At 45.0% G+C, this 18,247-nt stretch overlaps 2 protein-coding genes across 6 annotated transcripts; one reads left to right on the top strand and one right to left on the bottom strand.

Annotated features, from left to right (window-relative positions):
• Nucleotides 1-1,684: 1,684 nt before the first annotated feature.
• LOC125449101 (zinc finger protein 235-like) lies at nucleotides 1,685-12,263 on the bottom strand. Of its 5 annotated transcripts, none has more exons than XR_007246816.2 (3): nucleotides 12,125-12,252; nucleotides 11,744-11,836; nucleotides 1,685-1,958 (listed from the first exon to the last, which is right to left on the bottom strand). XR_007246816.2 is itself a non-coding variant. In XM_048524741.2 (3 exons), the coding sequence occupies exon 3, from the start codon at nucleotides 8,692-8,694 to the stop codon at nucleotides 7,468-7,470; it is 1,227 nt and encodes a 408-aa protein (XP_048380698.2). In that variant the 5' UTR covers nucleotides 8,695-8,785; nucleotides 11,744-11,836; nucleotides 12,216-12,263; the 3' UTR covers nucleotides 6,678-7,467. The 5 variants fall into 5 exon arrangements, 4 of the variants coding, with proteins under 4 accessions (XP_048380698.2, XP_059497680.1, XP_048380695.2 ...); XM_048524741.2 differs by lacking the exon at nucleotides 1,685-1,958 and adding an exon at nucleotides 6,678-8,785 and having other exon boundaries at nucleotides 12,216-12,263; XM_059641697.1 differs by lacking the exon at nucleotides 1,685-1,958 and adding an exon at nucleotides 6,678-8,785 and having other exon boundaries at nucleotides 11,744-11,887; nucleotides 12,216-12,258.
• Nucleotides 12,264-12,927: 664 nt separating this feature from the next.
• LOC132206752 (syncytin-1-like) lies at nucleotides 12,928-15,617 on the top strand. Its single transcript, XM_059641703.1, has 2 exons — nucleotides 12,928-13,086; nucleotides 14,324-15,617. The coding sequence occupies exon 2, from the start codon at nucleotides 14,397-14,399 to the stop codon at nucleotides 14,838-14,840; it is 444 nt and encodes a 147-aa protein (XP_059497686.1). The 5' UTR covers nucleotides 12,928-13,086; nucleotides 14,324-14,396; the 3' UTR covers nucleotides 14,841-15,617.
• The last annotated feature ends 2,630 nt before the right edge of the window (nucleotides 15,618-18,247 follow it).

Genomic DNA, 18,247 nt, shown 5'->3' on the forward strand with positions numbered 1-18,247 from the left:
CTCAGTTGGTTCACAATGACAAAGAGAAGCAGGATAAACTGCAGTGACCAGGGAATGTTGTGGGAATGGCACAGATAGGACAAGGTGATCGCTCTCGTTCTCTGCTGTGACCATTCATTCATTTTACACACACTTCCTAATTCTCCCTGATACTGTTTGCAGGAATATGCACAATGTCAGTTATCCCCAGTCACAATGTTGCAATGGATAATGTGTTTGACGGTCAGCTCACGAGAGTGTCGATTCAAATCTTTCCTGGTTCCGGTGCGTTTTGCAAACGTTGCCGTGTAACATTACAAACTGAGCTGACAGCAGCAGAGGAAAAAGGCTCTTTGGTCCGTCAAGATCAACGAGAAGAGGCTGACTGTTCTAATCTCATTTTCCAACACTTGGCCCACAGCCTTATATAAACTGGCATCGTAAGTGCACATCTACTTAATTGTAATGTGTGTTTCTGCCACCCTGATAGGCAGTGTGCTCCAAATTCCTACCATCTTCTAATTGTGAGTGAAAGCATTTTTCTTCATTTTGCCTCTAAGCCGCCTACAATAGAGTTACTAACCAAGAGGAAGGAGGAGTTAACAAGTGGTAGAGCTGGATGAACACAACAGGACAAGCAGCATTAGAGGAGCAGGAAAAACATTTCTGAAGAAGGGTCCAGACCCGAAACGTCAGCATTCCTGCTCCTCTGATGCTGCTTGGCCTGCTGTGTTCATCCAGCTACACACCTTGTTATCTGAGATTCTCCAGCATCGGCAACTCCCACGATCTCTGGATGGAGGAGCTCCCCTCTGAGAGTTGGCTGGGTTTGAGGCTGCGCAAAGAAACCCGAACAGATTTCAAATCCATCGCCTTAACCAGTCGGTCTCGATTACAGAAACGCCCTACCGCCCTATCCTTCTTGCTTGGTCTCCGTGCTAAGAAAGATTGAATCCAGTTCTGAAGATAGGTCAAGCAACCCAAAACCTTAATTCTGGTTGACAGATGCTACCAGATCTGCCGAGGTTTTCCCACAATTTCTATTTTTGTTTCTGCTTTACAGCTTCTGTGGCTCTTTAGGTTTTTATTTAAGGGTGCATCATTGATGAGTTTAATTTGAATCCAAACACTTTATAGATTTCTAAAGGGTTAAATGCCAATCCACGGTGGGTCTGGTTATTTCATTTCGATATTTGAAATTATCAGTCATCTAAAAATAACCATCAATGTTTGAAGAGATTCAGCAGCAGCATCTGCAGAGAGAGTGACAGGGTCAACGGTTCGGACGTTTATCAAAGCTCCACAGAAGCTGCCAGACCAGTTCACTATATAGAACATAGAACATTACAGCACAGTACAGGCCCTTCGGCCCTCGATGTTGTGCCGACCTGTCATACTGATCTCAAGCCCATCTAACCTACACTATTCCATGTACGCCCATAAGCTTGTCTTCAATAAGTTTCATTTTCCATTCAGATTTCCAGCATTCGCAGCTCTTTACGTCAGTCTTCAAACAATATGGAAACATCTTTATGGTCACTCACTGGATAATGATTACTGTTTGGGGAACATTTTTTTTTGATCCCATCAACAACCGGAATTGCGCAGCAAAGAAAACTGATGGAGCGAGCAAAGCCAGAAGTCACACGAACCAAGGTATAGTCGAACTGGTTTATTTGAAAACACAAGTTTTCGAAGCGCTGCCCCTTCATCGGGTGGAGTCAACCAACAGCTCCACGCAAATGGATTGAAATCAGCGAAATCTCTGCTCCTGGGTGATCTCAAACCACCAAACTTTCGGTTAGCAGCGGAAAACTCTGCACCACAGATTGTGGCGACCGAGCTGTTTGAACAACGGTAAAGGCTTTCAACATGCTAGTTTTCATTGGTCAGAGCATTCAGTATAGGAGTTGGGACGACTCTTATTGCAGCAGTCCAAGACGTTGCCATTTGGAGTACTGTGTGCAGTTCTGGTTGCCCTATTATAGAAAAGAGATCATTAAACTACAAAGAGTCTGACCACACCCACTGAAGGCACATCCATATCTTTGAGAACTAGCTCTTGTCCAACCGGGGCTGTTTCCCTTCGAGCCTCCGCGGTTCAATATCCATTCTTCACATCTTCGTTACCTGAGGTATCTATTTAAGCAATAGTCGCCTCACTATTCCTTCAAAAACTTCAGCTATTTCTAGAATTTCACAACACAGGGTACTACATCATGTAAACCCAAACCAAGCTCTGCATTCTTTACTGAATCAAGATCCACACTCAAGTATTTAAAGCAAGGGTGAAGGTGAGAACTAATGATATTAAGTAAGACGTCCGCCTTAATGTCACCAGTTCTTACCCTCATTCTTGCTTTCAATATCTCCAAACATAATGACTGTCCTCACAGCCTGCAGCCTCATATAGATTTGAACTCACTGAAAGGTCTCCCTACGCAAACACCTCTACCCCCGTCTTACTTCAAGGCACTCTTAAAAATCAACATTAATTTTCTGAATATCTCATGTCACTTACTGTGATTTTTTATTCAACAACAAACGTTTGGGATACGTCACTAAGTTAAAGGCACGATACATATTAAAACCAAATGCTTTTATTTCTTAAATTCCTCCAAGACCTCTCTGCACAATGATCTAAAGGTCAGATTATCCATTTAGCTTGTCCCCAGACTCTCTTCCACTCAAGAGCTCCTCGGCTCAAATCTTGAGGTCCCCGTCAATTTCTTGTACTGCTGGTTGACTTAAGCCACTTTTTGAAGTCTTCATTTCGAACTTCAACTTTGGCCAATGTCTTAGTGAGGAATGGGGGTGAGGTTGGAGGAAGGGTGCTGGGGTAAAAGAAAAACAAACTACAGGAAGAAGAGAAGGAACATGCATCTAATGTACAATTTACAATATTAATTTATAATTTATCCTTAGCCTCAAATGTCCCCTTTCCAGCACTTTATGTCTTTCCATTGAGATCAGAGACTTGGGGATGTCCAAATCAGGCGTCAGAATTACTTCTCTGATGGGCAACAGTAAAACAATTGCCTTTTTTTTTGCCAGCCCCACAAATGTTCATTTGTCTCAATCGCACAACCTGCCCTCATGCTTTTTGTTCCTTCTCTCGCATTCCATTTTCTATTTCTTTTATCTATTAGGATTATTTTCATTAGAAAGACGGAGATTGAGGGGGGACCTGATTGAGGTCTACAAAATCATGAGGGGTATAGACAAGGTAGATAGCAAAAAGCTTTTCCCCAGAGTGGGGGACTCAGTTACTAGGGGTCATGAGTTCAAAGTGAGAGGAGGAAAGTTTAAGGGAGATATGCGTGGAAAGTTCTTTACGCAGAGGGTGGTGGGTGCCTGGAATGCGTTGCCAGCGGAGGTGGTAGACGCAGACACGTTAGCATCTTTTAAGATATATTTGGACAGGTACATGGATGGGCAGGGAGCAAATGGACACAGACCGTTAGAAAACAGATGACAGGTTAGACAGAGGATCTTGATTGGCGCAGGCTTGGAGGGCTGAAGGGCCTGTTCCTGTGCTGTAGGTTTCTTTGTTTCTTTGTATGTCACAGGAGATTAGAAGCAGGTGGCTTGCTGTCAAGAGGCTCAAACAAAACATCACATCAGGAGCCGTTGAATTCACCCAGTGTATTATAATCTGATAATTACTGGATTTTGAACATGGAAAGAGAAAGCATCATCCAAAGTGGAGAGAATGACCCAGTGAATCCCTTTTCACAAACACAGCAAATAACTAACATCTCCCCCGTATGAACTCACTGGTGTGGCATGAGGCCTGTCGGCTTTGTGAATATTTCCCACACGCAGAGCAGCTGAATGCCTCTCTTCAGTGTGACTGTGTCAATGTGTTTCCAGCTGGGGTGGATAATAGAATCCTTTCTCATAATCCTCACATTTCCATGATTTCTCCAGGGTGCTGGGCTGGATGTGACTGTGCTGATTTCCTGTTTTGGTGGAAAATTGAATCCCATACTGCAGTTATCTTGTTTCCATGGTTTCTCCTTAGGGCTGGATGCCATGTGATGGCTCTGATTAATTTTAAGCCATGATCGATATTAAATTGTTTATCACAATCCCCACATTTCCATTGTGAGGGTGTCCTTGTGTCATTAAAGCCTTGCTCTCATACAAAACATGGCTTGGCTACTCCTGGAAATTGTGCCACCTTTTCCAGATTGTTAAAATAGTTAAATCTCTTTCCACAGTCACATCACTGATACACATACATCTGAGTCTCAACATATATTTAGCCACAGTTTACCCACAGATAAACGCTTTTTCTTTCACATTCAAAGGCTAATGATATTTGGATCAGGATGGATCAAGTAACAGTCAGATCTGGACATGAAGTTCAATTCAAAATTTTCAGCAAAAATTCACCCCTTCAGTACCCTACAATAAACAAAAGTCAGTACAGGACAGAAATTCAAAACAGACAATTATTGCATTAAATGGAACCTCTTTCCTGTCTTGTTCCCACAGTGCTGCAAATCCCAGTCACACACATTCTCTCTTCCGTGAGCTGAAATCTAACCCCATCTCCAGTTCTTAACCTGCACTTCCAGTTTTCTCCCTCCCTTCGGCTCCTCCCTCTGGATTGAGATCCCCAGCTCCTATCTGCACTAAGAATCAAATCAATGAATCTGATTCAGAGTTTGGGATCTCCACTGGGTATTAGTGAATCCTCCCCACACACATCCCAGAATTTCCTTCCTGATCACAGCCTCACTGGGGGAACATCAGTCTGGAACCTCTTGTTCATTTTCGCCAACCCCTATCATTCAGTTGCTGCCCCAAGATGGGGTCCATTCCTCCCAGTCCTATTCCTAGAGGGTCGGAGCTGCCAATGACAGAAAATTAATTCCAGGCATCCACAGCCTCTCTCCCTGGCACTTACATGTACTGCATATACTCCAATATTTGGTTGGTACAGTGCCTGTGCACTGTTTTCCACTAGTACAACACATGCTCCAGGTCACAAAGGACCCAGGTGACTGATGGGAGCTGCTACCAATAGAAAAGGGGGGAGGAGCAGGAGGACCAGATCAATGGGATTATAAACAATGAGGGAATGTGGGGGGGGGGGTGGATGGAGCAGGAGGGTCTCCTGGGCAAACTGAGCAATGGGAGATCCTGACAGGAGAAAAATAAGAGGAAGATTCTGTTTCGAGGCTCAGGCAAGGGCAGCTATAAGACATTACAGCCTGCCATCCTGGCTGTTCAGAGATGGCTCCCTTAAAGTTGCCACGCAAGTGGATAAGATTGTTAAGAAAGCATATGGTGTTTGGGCTTTCATTAACAGGGGAATCAAGTTTAAGAGCTGCGAGGTTATGCTGCAGCTCTACAAAACCCTGGTGAGACCACACTTGGAATATTGTGTCCAGTTCTGGTTGCCCTATTATAGGAAAGATGTGGAGGCTTTGGAGAGGGTGCAAAGGAGGTTTACCAGGATGCTGCCTGGACTGGAGGGCATGTTTTATGAGGAGAGGTTGACTGAGCTCAGACTTTTCTCACTGGAGAGAAGGAGGAAGAGAGGTGACCTGATGGAGATGTACAAGGTAGTCAGAGCCATGGATAGAGTCAACAGCCAGAGACTTTTCCCCAGGAAGGACTGACTGCCATGAGGGGTCATAGTTTTAAGGTGCTAGGAGGAAGGTATAGAGGAGACATCAGAGGGAGGTTCTTCACCCAGAGAGTTGTGAGCGCATGGAATAGTTTGCCAGTGGTAGTCGTGGAAGCAGAGTCATTAGTGACACTTAAGCAACTGCTGGACATGCACATGGACAGCAGTGAATTGAGGGGAATGTAGGGTAGGTTATTTTATTTTTGGATTAGGATTAATCCTCGGTACAACATCGTGGGCCGAAGGGCCTGTACTGTGCTGTACTTTTCTATGCTCTATGTTTTATGTTCTATGGCATGACCCAATACTGAAGGTGGCACTTCAATTGGGCCTCCTGTTCTAGTGGTAAACACACTACCACTGTACTACAAGAGCCCGTCCCTTTAGCACTGGTGGAAAGGATGGATGAGACAGGGCAGATGGTGGTGACGTGGTAGGGGAGGTGGTGAGAGAGAAAGGGGTCTATGGGGACAGCCTTTCAAAAGGAACTGACTTGTGGTAAAGATGTCAACAAGACCCAACACTCTGGTAATTAACACAAAAATGGCGTGTTTGAATTTTATCCATAAGATAAACACCTAGAACTGGGCTGACATTCATCAACTTCTATAGTCACAGATCCCAAAGAGCAGAGTTAAGTCCTCCATATTTCTAACAGCAAAATTCCCATCACTGCAGTTCCTGGTGAACTCACTGGTGTCTCAGCAGGTGGGATGACTCCATGAATCTCTTCCCACTCGGAGCAGGTGAATGGTCCCTCCCCAGACTGAGTGTGCAAGAAGGAGCAATCCAACCATGTTAAACTCCCTTCTACCGGAACTGGCCTGAAACGTTGATGGCTTCCTGACTCACTTGTTGATTCTAAATAAAAACCAAAAGAATTGCGGATGCTGTAAATCAGGAACAAAAACAAAGTTGCTAGAAAATCTCAGCTGGTCTGGCAGCATCTGTGGAGGAGAAAACAGAGTTAACATTTTGGGTCCGGTGACCCTTCCTCTCCTCCACAGATGCTGCCAGACCTGCTGAGCTGTTCCAGCAACTTTGTTTTTGTCACTTGTTGATTCTTTTTCCTTACCCTTTGGACATTTGCTCTGGATCTCAGCCCCTTGCCAAGTACTCGTAACTACATTTCCAGCATTATAGGCTGTATTTCACGTTGGGTGTGTCTTCTCCCAACTGTTCATGTGAAGGGTACTGATAGAGCCATTTTGAATGAGGCAAAGACTTGATACAACTTAATTTTCACAAAAAGCTGATTAATATTATTTTTATCCCACATAGATAACTGAATTTGTGGTGTTTACAAACATCAGAAATAGGTCCAGACAACAGTTTGGATATAGATAATAACAGCACAAAAATCCAACACTGACAGTTACTAGGGAACTCATTATTGTCATATTGTCATAGAGCCACAAAATCATTTTCCAAACAATATGTAGGTGGACAGTCTTTACGCAGAGTTAGTGCGCTGGTGTACAGCCACATAGGTTTTGAAAATAGTCACAATCTTACAGATAGACTAATCTGTACTTCATCTACCATAATCAGCATGTTTAATACATCAGGGTTTGATAATATCAATACAAAACAGCCCAATGAACACGGTTCATTCTTTGGTATGAGTTCAGAGCAAAATCCTTTATCTGGGGTTCTTTGTGAATTTGCTGGTGTGTTAACAAACAGCAAAAAGCCTTTTACAGTAACACAGCAGGTTAAAAGGAATCAACTCAGTGTCATTTCACTGGTGTGGTAACAGTTTGGGTGACAGGGTCAATCCCTTCATGCAAAAGGAGAAGTGAACTGTCTGTCCATAGAGTAAATAGGCTGGTGTATCAGCAGAGGAATCAACTGAGTGACCATCTGCCCCCAGTGTGAACTCGCTGGTGTCTTCGCAGGTTGGATGACTTGGTAAATCCCTTCCCACAATCAGAGCAGGTGAATGGTTTCTCTCCAGTATGAACACGCTGGTGCTCCAGTAGTTCAGATGAACAAATGAATCCTTTTCCACATTCAGAACAGGTGAATGGTCTCTCTCCAGTGTGAACTCGCTGGTGTTTTAGCAGGTTGGATGACTGACTGAATCCTTTCCCACACAGGGAGCAGGTGAATGGTCTCTCTCCAGTGTGAACTCGCTGGTGTATCTGCAGGCTGGATAACTGACTGAATCGCTTCCCACACTGGGAGCAGTTGAATGGTTTCTCTTCAGTGTGTACTCGCTGATGTACCAGAAGATGGGATGACTGAGTGAATCCTTTCCCACATATGGCGCAGGTGAATGCTCTCTCCCCAGTGTGAACATTCTGATGTCTCAGCACATGGGATGACCGAGTGAATCCCTTTCCACAAACAGAGCAACTGAATGGTCTTTCTCCAGTGTGAACTGGCTGCTGTATCTCCTGGCTGGACGATTGAGTGAATTCCTTCCCACAATCAGAGCAGGTGAATGGTTTCTCTCTAGTATGAGCTGTAGAGTGTTTCCATAATTTAGATGCGCGAGTGAATCCTTTCCCACATTCAGAGCAGGTGAATGGTGTCTCACTCCTGTGAATTTGCTGGTGTACTAGCAGTTTGGATGACTGAGCGAATGCTTTCGCACAAACAGAGCAAGTGAATGGTCTCTCTACAGAGTGAACGTGTTGGTGTTCTAGCAGTATAGTCGAGCAAGTGAATCCTTTCCCACATTCAGAACAGGTGAATGGTCTCTCTCCAGTGCAAACTCGTAGGTGTTTCCGCAGGCTGGATGACGAAGTGAATCCCTTCCCACAAGTGGAGCAAGTGAATGGTTTCTCCCCAGTGTGACTGCGTTGGTGTATTTGCAGGCTGGATGATTGACTGAATCCCCTACCACACTGACAGCAAGTGAATGGTCTCTCCCCAGTGTGAACTCGCTGGTGGATCCGCAGGCTGGATGACTGAGTGAATCCCATCCCACAATCAAAGCAGGCAAACGGCTTCTCTCCAGTGTGACTGCGTTGGTGCATTTCTAGCTGGGATGGGTAAAGAAATCCCTTCCCGCAATTCTCACATTTCCATAGCCTCTCCCTAGTGTGACTGCGCTGGTGTTTGGACATTGCAGATGAACCTTCACAGACTCTCCTATACACAGACGATATGTGTTTCACCCAAGCGTGAATGGTGCTTTTTCTTTCAAGGTTCAAGATCCTGAAATAATCCGATTACGAAAAACAGCGACTGTCAGATCTGGATGTGGCTTCCTTTGAAGGCTCCAATTGCAAATTAATTTTTCAAACAGAAAACAATGGTTTTGGGAGAAACCTGAAGAACACACCGGTTGTGAAACTGGGAGCAATTAATCTGGTCACTTTTGGAGGTAACATTAGGGAAACTGCTGGATTATCATTAAAACCAAACTCCTTTAGGGAGGAGAACCATTAATAGCATTTGCACAAAACTACAGAAAGAGAAGTGAGAGAGGCAGACACTAAGCGGAAGCATTTTATAGATCTACACATCAATGCTGTTCCTGTTGTCATCTCATAGACTTCAATCCCTCTGAACGTCAAAGGACAACTGCACAGTACTTGAAAGTCGAGTTGCACATAGACAGGATCGTGAAGAAGGTATATGGCATGCTTGCCTTTACTGGTCAGTGTGTGAAGTATAGGAGTTGGGAAGTCATATTGCAGCTCTACAGGACATTGGTTAGGCCAGTTTTGGAATACTGCATTTAATCTTGGTCTCCCTGCTACAGGAAACATGTTGTTAAACTTGAAAGGGTTCAGAAAAAAATAAAAAAACTTTACAAGGGTCTTGCTGTCATTTGAGAGTTTCAGAGTTTCAGCTATCAGGAGAGGCTGAATAGACAGGATTGGTTTCCTGGAGCATCATAGGTGAGGAGTGACTTTATAGAGGTTTACAAAATCATGAGGGACATGGTTAGGGTGTATTGCCAATGTTTTTTTTCCCCCCAAGGTAGGCGAGTTCAAAACTTGAGCGCATAGGTTTAAGGTGAGAGGAGAAAGGTTTAAAGGGGACCTCAGGAGAAATCTTTTCGCACAGAAGGTGGTGTGTGTATGAAACGAGGAGGTGGAGGAGGCAGGTCCAATTACAACACTAAAAGCACATTCGGATTGGGACATGAACCGGAAGCGTTTAGAGGGACATGGAGCAAATGCTGGCTAATGGGGCAAAATCAGTTTAGGATATCTGGTCAGCACGATGAGTTGGACTGAAAGGTCTGTTTCAATGCTGTCCAGCTCTACAACTCTATATTATGTCTGACCCCAATTTGCTTGGTGTTTCGCTGTCAGTGTCTCTCCTTTAGTAGACAGACAGTCAGGAGTGGTCAGCATTGAAGATTGCAAATGGTACGTTGGCCTTCACAGTGAGAGGATTCAAGTACAGGAGCAGGGATATCTTTCTATAAGGGCTTTGGTGAGCCCACACCTGGGAGTACTGTGTGCACCTTTGTTCTCCTTTCCAAAGGAAGGATGCCCTGGCTATTGAGAGAGTATAAAGAAGGCTCCCCAAGAACCTGGTATGTCAGGAGATGTATGCAGAGATGCTAGATCCTTGATTAATACTCCTTTCTTTTGTCTCTCTGAGCTGTTGGCAACATGAATAAGTAATGTTCTACCTCACAATTCCTGATCTAAATCTGACCCACCTAAGCCTACACTAGTTTAAAACCTCAAAGGAGCAAGCAGAAGTCTTCAAACAAGATTTCTTCCAGCTCTGCCCAGTGACAACCGGTCTGGCTTATACAGGTCCCAGCTCCCGTGGAAACAGTCCCAATCCCTCAAGAATCTAAACCCTTCTCTGGCACACCATTTCTCCAGCTACACATTCATCCAATCTATCCTCTAATTCCTGCTCTCGTTAGCACATGGTACATGGAGGAGTAAGTCTAACATCATTAAAAGTCAGAACCTCAAATGTAATGTATCTCCAATATTCCTATATTTGGCTTTCAGGCCCTCATCCCCTTCTTTCTCTATGTCGTTGATTCCACGACCACTGGCTTTTCACTTTCCAGCTCCACTATATCCCTGATCCAGGCAGCAGGGAGGCAATGTATCATCCTTATCTTTTGCTTTTCTGATGGTCACCCATTCCCTTTCTGCCTATGTAATCCTCACCTGCAGTATGATCGACTCACTAAAGTGCTGTCCACAACATTCTCACTGTTGCACATACTCCACAATGAGTCCACCCACAGCTCCAGCTCTGAAATGCAATTAGCCAGTGGATGCAGATCGACATACTTCCTGCACAAGTGACCCCTTATTTCCCACATTGTGGGATAGGAGCACACCAGGGATCTGAGGTTTCCTGTCATGGCTTCTTTGTAAAGCAAGTCTGTTACTCCCTTTGAGAGAATTTAATCGAGCTAAGGATCTTCCTTCACTTCAAACATTTCTATTAAAATGGAAAGCTCCTGCCTTTACAAAAGTTCATAGTACTATACTCAAAACTGTAAGAAAATCCTCTGCAGTTATCACTTACCAATTAGTTGTTACCATTGGGAACACGTCTCTTTCTGAACTGCCCGAACTGAGACCGAGTACTACAATCAATCTTTCGGCTTCGCTTTCTCTGTCTCACCTCACTTTCTGTTTTCACCCAACTCCAAAGCACTCTCACTGAGCCAAGTGGCGCTCACAGTGTAGCCTTGTCATATTAATTGTCTGCTCACACCTACACTGACCTCAACCTCCTTTACTGTTCCAATGCAGCTCAATGCGAGCTCAGCAAACAGCATGTTATCTTTCAATTCAGCCCCTTACACCCTCCAGACTCAGCATGGACTTCTGCAGTTTCAGGATCAACAGAGTTGTCAGGATCTGGACTATTCTGCCTGAAAAAGTGCTGGAAGATGAGTCCATGAGAAATTTTCAAAGGTATTTGAGATTGAGTAATTTTGAATTAAAACCGTGAAACAGTTGTTTGGGACACAATCTGACAGTTCTTTCAAAGAGCCGTGGTGTTAATATGGTAAATGTGTGCTCCCTTTCAGGTCAATATCTCGTTCCTCAGACGAAGGGCCCAGAACTGAGCGCATACCCCAGGGTGGTCTAACCGCGAATTTGAACATCTTTGCTGTTTTTCGAGCAGCAAACATAAAAGGGTGTATATTCACGCAGACAGAACAGAACAAACCTTCCGCAATTAAATGCCAACGATATTCAGATGGTGATGACTCTCCTGACATGTTTTGAGATTCCACTCTGCTAGTTGCATTCAATTGAAATCCTGTAAAACGAATTCGCAAGAGAAAAATCACATGCACTCCAGGGCAGAAGTCTGGAAAAGACAAACATTTCTCTTGGTTCAATTTGTTGTGTAAATACTGCTTTTCAAATCGCCCCGCCCGCACCCAGGAGGAATCATGCGCATGCGTGCTGCTGCACCCTCTCGCCTCCCCCCCCCTCTCGCAGGGCTTTTACCTCCGGAGACCCGCAGCCGGTTCTCCCTCCCCCACCCCCCCAACTTTCTGCCAACGCAAGATCTGGAGTTTCTAATTCGGATATACAGGCTTACACTGGGTGTTTATGAAACCTCTCAGTCCAGGCTAGTTCAATTTTTTTTTACCGGGTCGCCCCCATTTACGGTCTCAAACATTTGCACTCACTCGCGCGCGACAATGACAGCAGCACTGCGCTGGCAGCGTAACGTGCCCCACCCTTCGTTCTCACTGATTGGTTGGAGGAGCAGCTTGGTCCTCCATTGCCGCCCCCTCCTCCTATTGGGCCATACCTACTGTCAATCAGCTGGGTCCCGTGGTGATGTGAGACGCTGCCTGACTCACGGCTGCCCCGGGATGAGAGTCGTCATTCGCAGTGAATGACATACAATCACAGACCACAGGGGTCTCGGGGCCATTCCGCCCGTTGGGAGTGTACTCTCTCCCTCGAGAATTGCTGCAAATGTGCCCCAACACCCCTGACCTTTGCCATAAACCTGCAAACCTTTACTCAAATAGCGAAATTACGTTTTGTTTTAGAGTAATTGCTAAATCTGCCCCCAGCTGACGTTCAGATTCTTCCAGCTTCACATAATTTTCTCATTATCACCCTGCGTTATTCACCAATTATCTGAAAGGTATGTTCTATGGAAACTAAATATTATTAATAATTTGTCTCCCTGCAAATGAAATATACTGGAACAAATCTACACGTCCATTAAATCACTAAACCTTCTCAGCTTCTGCTACCTCTCCACAAAACAGAAATCCATCTTAACTTTAATTTAAGTATGGGAGCTCTTCGATGCCCAGACCATTAATAATTGACCAGCTTTGTTTGACGCGGACAAAGTAATGGTGAACTGCCGACTTGAACAGGACAGTGCTGTTTGAATGATCAGTCCTGCAGTCTCAGAAGACTCCCGATCAATGTCATCCCCTCCAGGCTCACAATCTTTCCTATCTCTATAACCTTCGCCAGTGTCACACGCCTCCCTGTCACTGTAATCTCCTCCAGCCTCGCAACTAGATATGGTTGGTAAGTTTGCAACTGACATCAAAATTGGTGGTGTAGTGCACAGTGAAAAAGGTTATTTCAGAATACAACAGAACCTTGATCAGATGGGCAACGGGCTAAGGAGTGGCAGACAGCGTTTAATTTAGGTAAAAGTGAGATGTTGCATTTTGAGGAGGCAAACTTGTACACTTAATGACAGGGCCCAAGGGAGTGTTTTCGAATAAAGAAACTGAGGGGTGCAGGTACATTGTTCATTGAAAGTGGAGTCACAGGTAGACAGGGTGGTGAAGAAATTACAGAAAATAGAGGGATGGAGTGAGAGACAGATGGAGGAATTACTACGAGAGGCACAGAAGGTATCTGTAAAAAGGGAGGACGAGAAGCAGAATCAAAAAGCAAACGTGATGGTCGCTGCCGTTAAAGAAGTAACAAAGAAAGAGAGAGTTGAACAGGGAACACGGAGGCAGAGAGAGAGACACAAAAAGAAGAGGCAGATACTAGACGCAGGAGATGACAGCCAGGATGTTACCGTTGTGGAAGAGTGGGACATTTTAAGCGGGAATGTCCCGAGTTAACACGGGAAAGGGAAATGGTCTCCCTAATGGCCCTCGATGAGGATTAGGGGAGTCAGGGGTTCCTTCCTCCTAAGGCCCACCAGAAACCCTTGATAAACTTAAAGGTGGGACCTGAAGGGGAGGAGGCAGTATTCTTGGTGGACACCGGGGCGGCACGGTCATCCCTAAGTTTTATACCGACTAGTGTTAAATTGACTAACGAATATCTCAGGGTTTCCGGAGTAAAAGGCGAAGGATTCCCAGTGCCTATTTTTGAGCCAACCCTAATTAGAAACGATGATAAGGAAGTGATAGGACAATTACTATACATTCCCGACATTGGGAGTAATTTACTGGGTAGGGATTTGATTATATTACTGGGCTTAAAAAAATTGGAGTAGACAATAGTGCGGTAGCTGTAACAATGGCCATGTTAACGCCTAGGGAAGAGCAACAAATCAGTCCTGATGTGTGGGCGAGAGCTGATAATGCAGGGCACCTAACTATTACCCCATTGGTAATCACACTGACTCGAAAAGATGAGATGGTTCGGGTTAGACAGTACCCTATATCCTCTCTCCTTATGAAATGATGTTTGGATTACCTTTCTTGGGTGGAAAAGGGGGATTACCTACTGTAGAGTTCAATGATAAGTTTTTAAAGAACTATATTGTGGCGCTCAGTTCTTCTTTGTCTGTCCTTAGGAAGAAGGGTCTTTTGACCCAGACACCTCCACTTGAGTTCGCAGTACATCGGACACGACCGGGTGATTGGGTCATGATCGAAGCCCGGAAAGATACCAAACTGCACCCAAGCTGGGAGGGACCGTTCCTAACCCTCCTGACTACTGAAACAGCCGTCCGTACTGCTGAAAAAGATTGCTTCCTCTGGACTTTGATACCTATGTATGAGACTGCCCAAGCAGGAAGAGAAATACAAAAGTTGGCGCCTTCCCTGGAGGAGTTTGCCAACAATACTGCCGATGCGTTGGCCGAGACTCAATCCCAAGAGGCGGCCATAATGACTGAAATGATTGCCACCAGGCTAAAGACTCTTCAGAATGGGATGGCTCTAGATTGTATTCTGACAGAGAAAGGTGGTACCTGTGTCCTAACTGGGGAGGAATGTTGTACATACATACCTGATGTTTCCCATAACATTACTGATATCTCCCAACACGTACGAGACAAAATCGCCAAAATAAGGGAGGCCAGTAACTGATACCGGAATGAAAAAGGCTGGGAATGGGGAATTGGGGATTACCTGGTTGGGGAGAGTGGTTGGTTAATTTGGCCATTTATGGATTATTGATATTAGTGGGTCTGGTAGTGGGATTTAATGTCCTTAAATGGATACTGAACCAATTAATGACATCTCTAGGGGAACGAACCCCAGTACATCACCAGATGCTTTTACAATCAGCAGATGGTATGCAACAAAGAGAAAGTCAAAGAATGCTTCTAGAGTTCGAAAAACGAACATCACAAAGAGTGGTTTAAGGGTTAACCGTGTACAAGATTGTGAACCTCAACGCCAGCAAGCGTAAGAGGGCAGAAAATGGGAAAATGAATTTAAAAAAGAGGCTTAATTAGTGCAGAAACAACAGTTTGAGGAAAAGAAAAAGGGGGAATTGTGAGAGATTAAACATGTTGTTTCTGCAGGTAAGGATGAATAGTGGGGTCTTGCAGGAGCAGAAATTCACAAGAATTTGTAGCAGAAGTTTATCATTAACCAGAGACTGCAAAGATGGCAGTTAGCACGACCAGAAACATTCTTTCTGCAGACAAGGACATGGTAGAGATAAGGGTGTTGTAGCAGTGGCTTATTTCTGCAAACCTGACGATTCGCACGTACAGCATGTCTAGCGCTCTTTAGGATAGCAAATAAGGATTGCAGTAAAAAAAGGGAATGGGGCCTTCAGCCGGCAGAAAAGGGAACAATAAACAAGGGCTGTCTGACAGGATGGGGAATGATAGGATAAGACCAATGGGAGCAGGGAGGCGTGATTCTGCAACTCGTAAATTGTATAAGAATGTTTAACTTTCTTTGTGTGTGTGTGCCTGTCTAGCAGGCACCCTTTCTTGCAAGATCGCACAGAATAAAATTGTCTTGTTTCCAAGGCTTTGTCTCAGGCTGAATTTGTGAGCAGGGACTGTTTCTCACAGGAATTGGAGGAATTGAGCGCAATGGAAAGGCTGAAGAGGTTGGTGCTTTTCCCCTGAGGCATTGGATGCTGACGCAATCCCTGAAAGCACTTTATTGAATCATGAGGGACATGGCGCAGGCAAATAGCCATGGCTTTATCCCGGGATAGTGGATTAAAAACTAGACAGCTTAGGTGTAAGGTGAGACGGGAGTGATTTAAAAGTGACCATGTGGCAATTTTTTCACAGGGTGGTGCATGTATGGAACACGATGCCAGAGAACATGATGGAGGCTGCTACAATTACAACATTTAAAAGAGTTATGCAGCATGTAAATAGACCCCCTCCAGCCTGTCCATGTCAACCAGATATCTCTGATGAAGGGTCTAGGCCCGAAATGTCAGCTTTTGTGCTCCTGAGATGCTGCTGGGCCTGCTGTGTTCATCCAGCCTCACATTTTATTATCCTAGGTTAATCTTGTCTCTTTGCTAGCATTTGTCCCATTTCCCTCTAAACCCTTCCTATTTGTATACCTATCGAGATGCCAAACCTCAGAACATTTCCACATGGGACAGCAGTGATCAAATCACTTTCAGAAATGGCGCATGGCAGAGTATTCGTAAATGGTGTAGTGGTCAGAGGAGGGGAGGCACGTGGGGAAGGAATGGAGAGCCATGGTGAGGGAAACAGGAAAGGCAAGAAGCAGGGGTTGTCGGGGGGCATGTGGGGGAGGAGATGAGTTGAAGTGAGAATATGGGAGGCCCCAAGTCCTGGATAAGATTCTGCAGAAGCCACACTGGTAGCTCCAGGGCATTTTCTGGGAAACAAGTTCAGACTCGGAGCAGACTGCATGCGTGAACCTCTTGCTGATGTAAAAGGTAGGTGAGGCTCCACCTTAAATGTGGCCAGGAGACTGATGGAGCAAGTGAAATCTCAACCCATGGCACGGTGGCTCAGTGGTTAGCACTGCAGCCTCACAGCGCCAGGCACCCGGGTTCAACTCCAGCCTCGGGTTACTGTCTGTGGGGAGTTTGCACATTCATGCCGTGTCTGCATGGGTTTCCTCCGGGTGCTCCGGTTTCCTCCCACAGTCCAAAGATGTGCAGGATGGGTGGAACGGCCATGCTAAAGTGCCCGTAGTGTTCAGGGGTGTGTGGGTTATTGGGGGATAGGTCTGGGTGGGACGCTTCAAGTGGCGGTGTGTTGTTGTTGGACCTAAGGGCCTGTTTCCACAGTGTAGGGAATCTAACCTAATCTGATGCCGCTTCAATAATGTACTGACGATTTTTTTTTTGTCATTCTCTCAGATTCCCTTTTATACTCTTCCTCACTTACTCCTCATGCTCCCATATTCATTCCCCTCTCTGGCTCTCACACCCTTCACACTCTGGTCCCTCTTTCCTACTACATTTTCTCTCATTCCTGCTACTTTGTCCCCACCACACTACTTTCTCTCTGATCTCCGCCGCCATACACTCTTTCACCTCAGCTCTCTCTCTTTGACAAGCTAGCAGCTTTCATAGTTAACTTTTCCCAGTCCCTGTCTCGGATATTACAAGAATCAGCTCCATTTCAAAACCTCGCCATGCTTTTTTGTCAGTTCTCTCTCTTTTTCACACTGTTTTGTTCTGAAATATATTTCACAGGGCATTAGAAAGGGAGGATTTGCCAGTGGGAAGCTCAAACTAAGCATCACATCAGGATCTCAGAGAGGCACCAGGTTTGAGATAATAAAAAAAATCAGATTCTGAACAGGGAATGGACAAGTCCCATTCACAATGTGTGTATGGGCAACACTTCAGTCAGTCAGCTGGCCTCACAAACCACAAATGTAGTCATACTGTCTGAACGTGTTGATCAGCTCAGAGTATGGGATGGGATTCACTAGGTCAGCCCACCTTCTGAGAAACCAGTGGGTTCACATTAAAGAGAGACCATTAATCTGCTCTCAGAGTGGGAAGGGATTCATTCAATCATCCAGCCTGCTGAGACACCAGTGAGTTGACAGTGAGGACAGATCTTTTAAATGTCCAGACTGAGAAATGCTCTAAAAGTACCAGCAGTTTGATGTTTCATCAAAGTTTTCACACTGAAGAAAGACCATTTAACTGCCCAGACTGCAAAAAATGCTATAAAAGTTCAGGAAAAGTGATGTCCTGTCTACAAGTTCACACTGAGAGATGTTTTAAATTCCCAGACTGTGGGATATAATTTAATCATTCTAGCAATCTCACATCACATCAGCATGTTCACCTTGACAAGAGATCATTCAAGTGCTGTCGCTCTGAGATTGAGTTCAGGCAATCATCTCAACTCACTAAATACCAGCAAATCCACACTGGGGAGGGACCATTCACCTGCAGAGGTTGTGAGAAGGGATTCACTCAGTCACCCCACCTTCTCACATGCCAGCTGGTTCTCACTGACAAGGGATATTTTAAATGACCAGACTGTGGGAAGTGCTTAAAAATTCCAGGGTACTGA

The sequence above is a fragment of the Stegostoma tigrinum genome, chromosome 43 (assembly GCF_030684315.1).
Source record: "Stegostoma tigrinum isolate sSteTig4 chromosome 43, sSteTig4.hap1, whole genome shotgun sequence".
Lineage (NCBI taxonomy): Eukaryota > Metazoa > Chordata > Chondrichthyes > Orectolobiformes > Stegostomatidae > Stegostoma > Stegostoma tigrinum.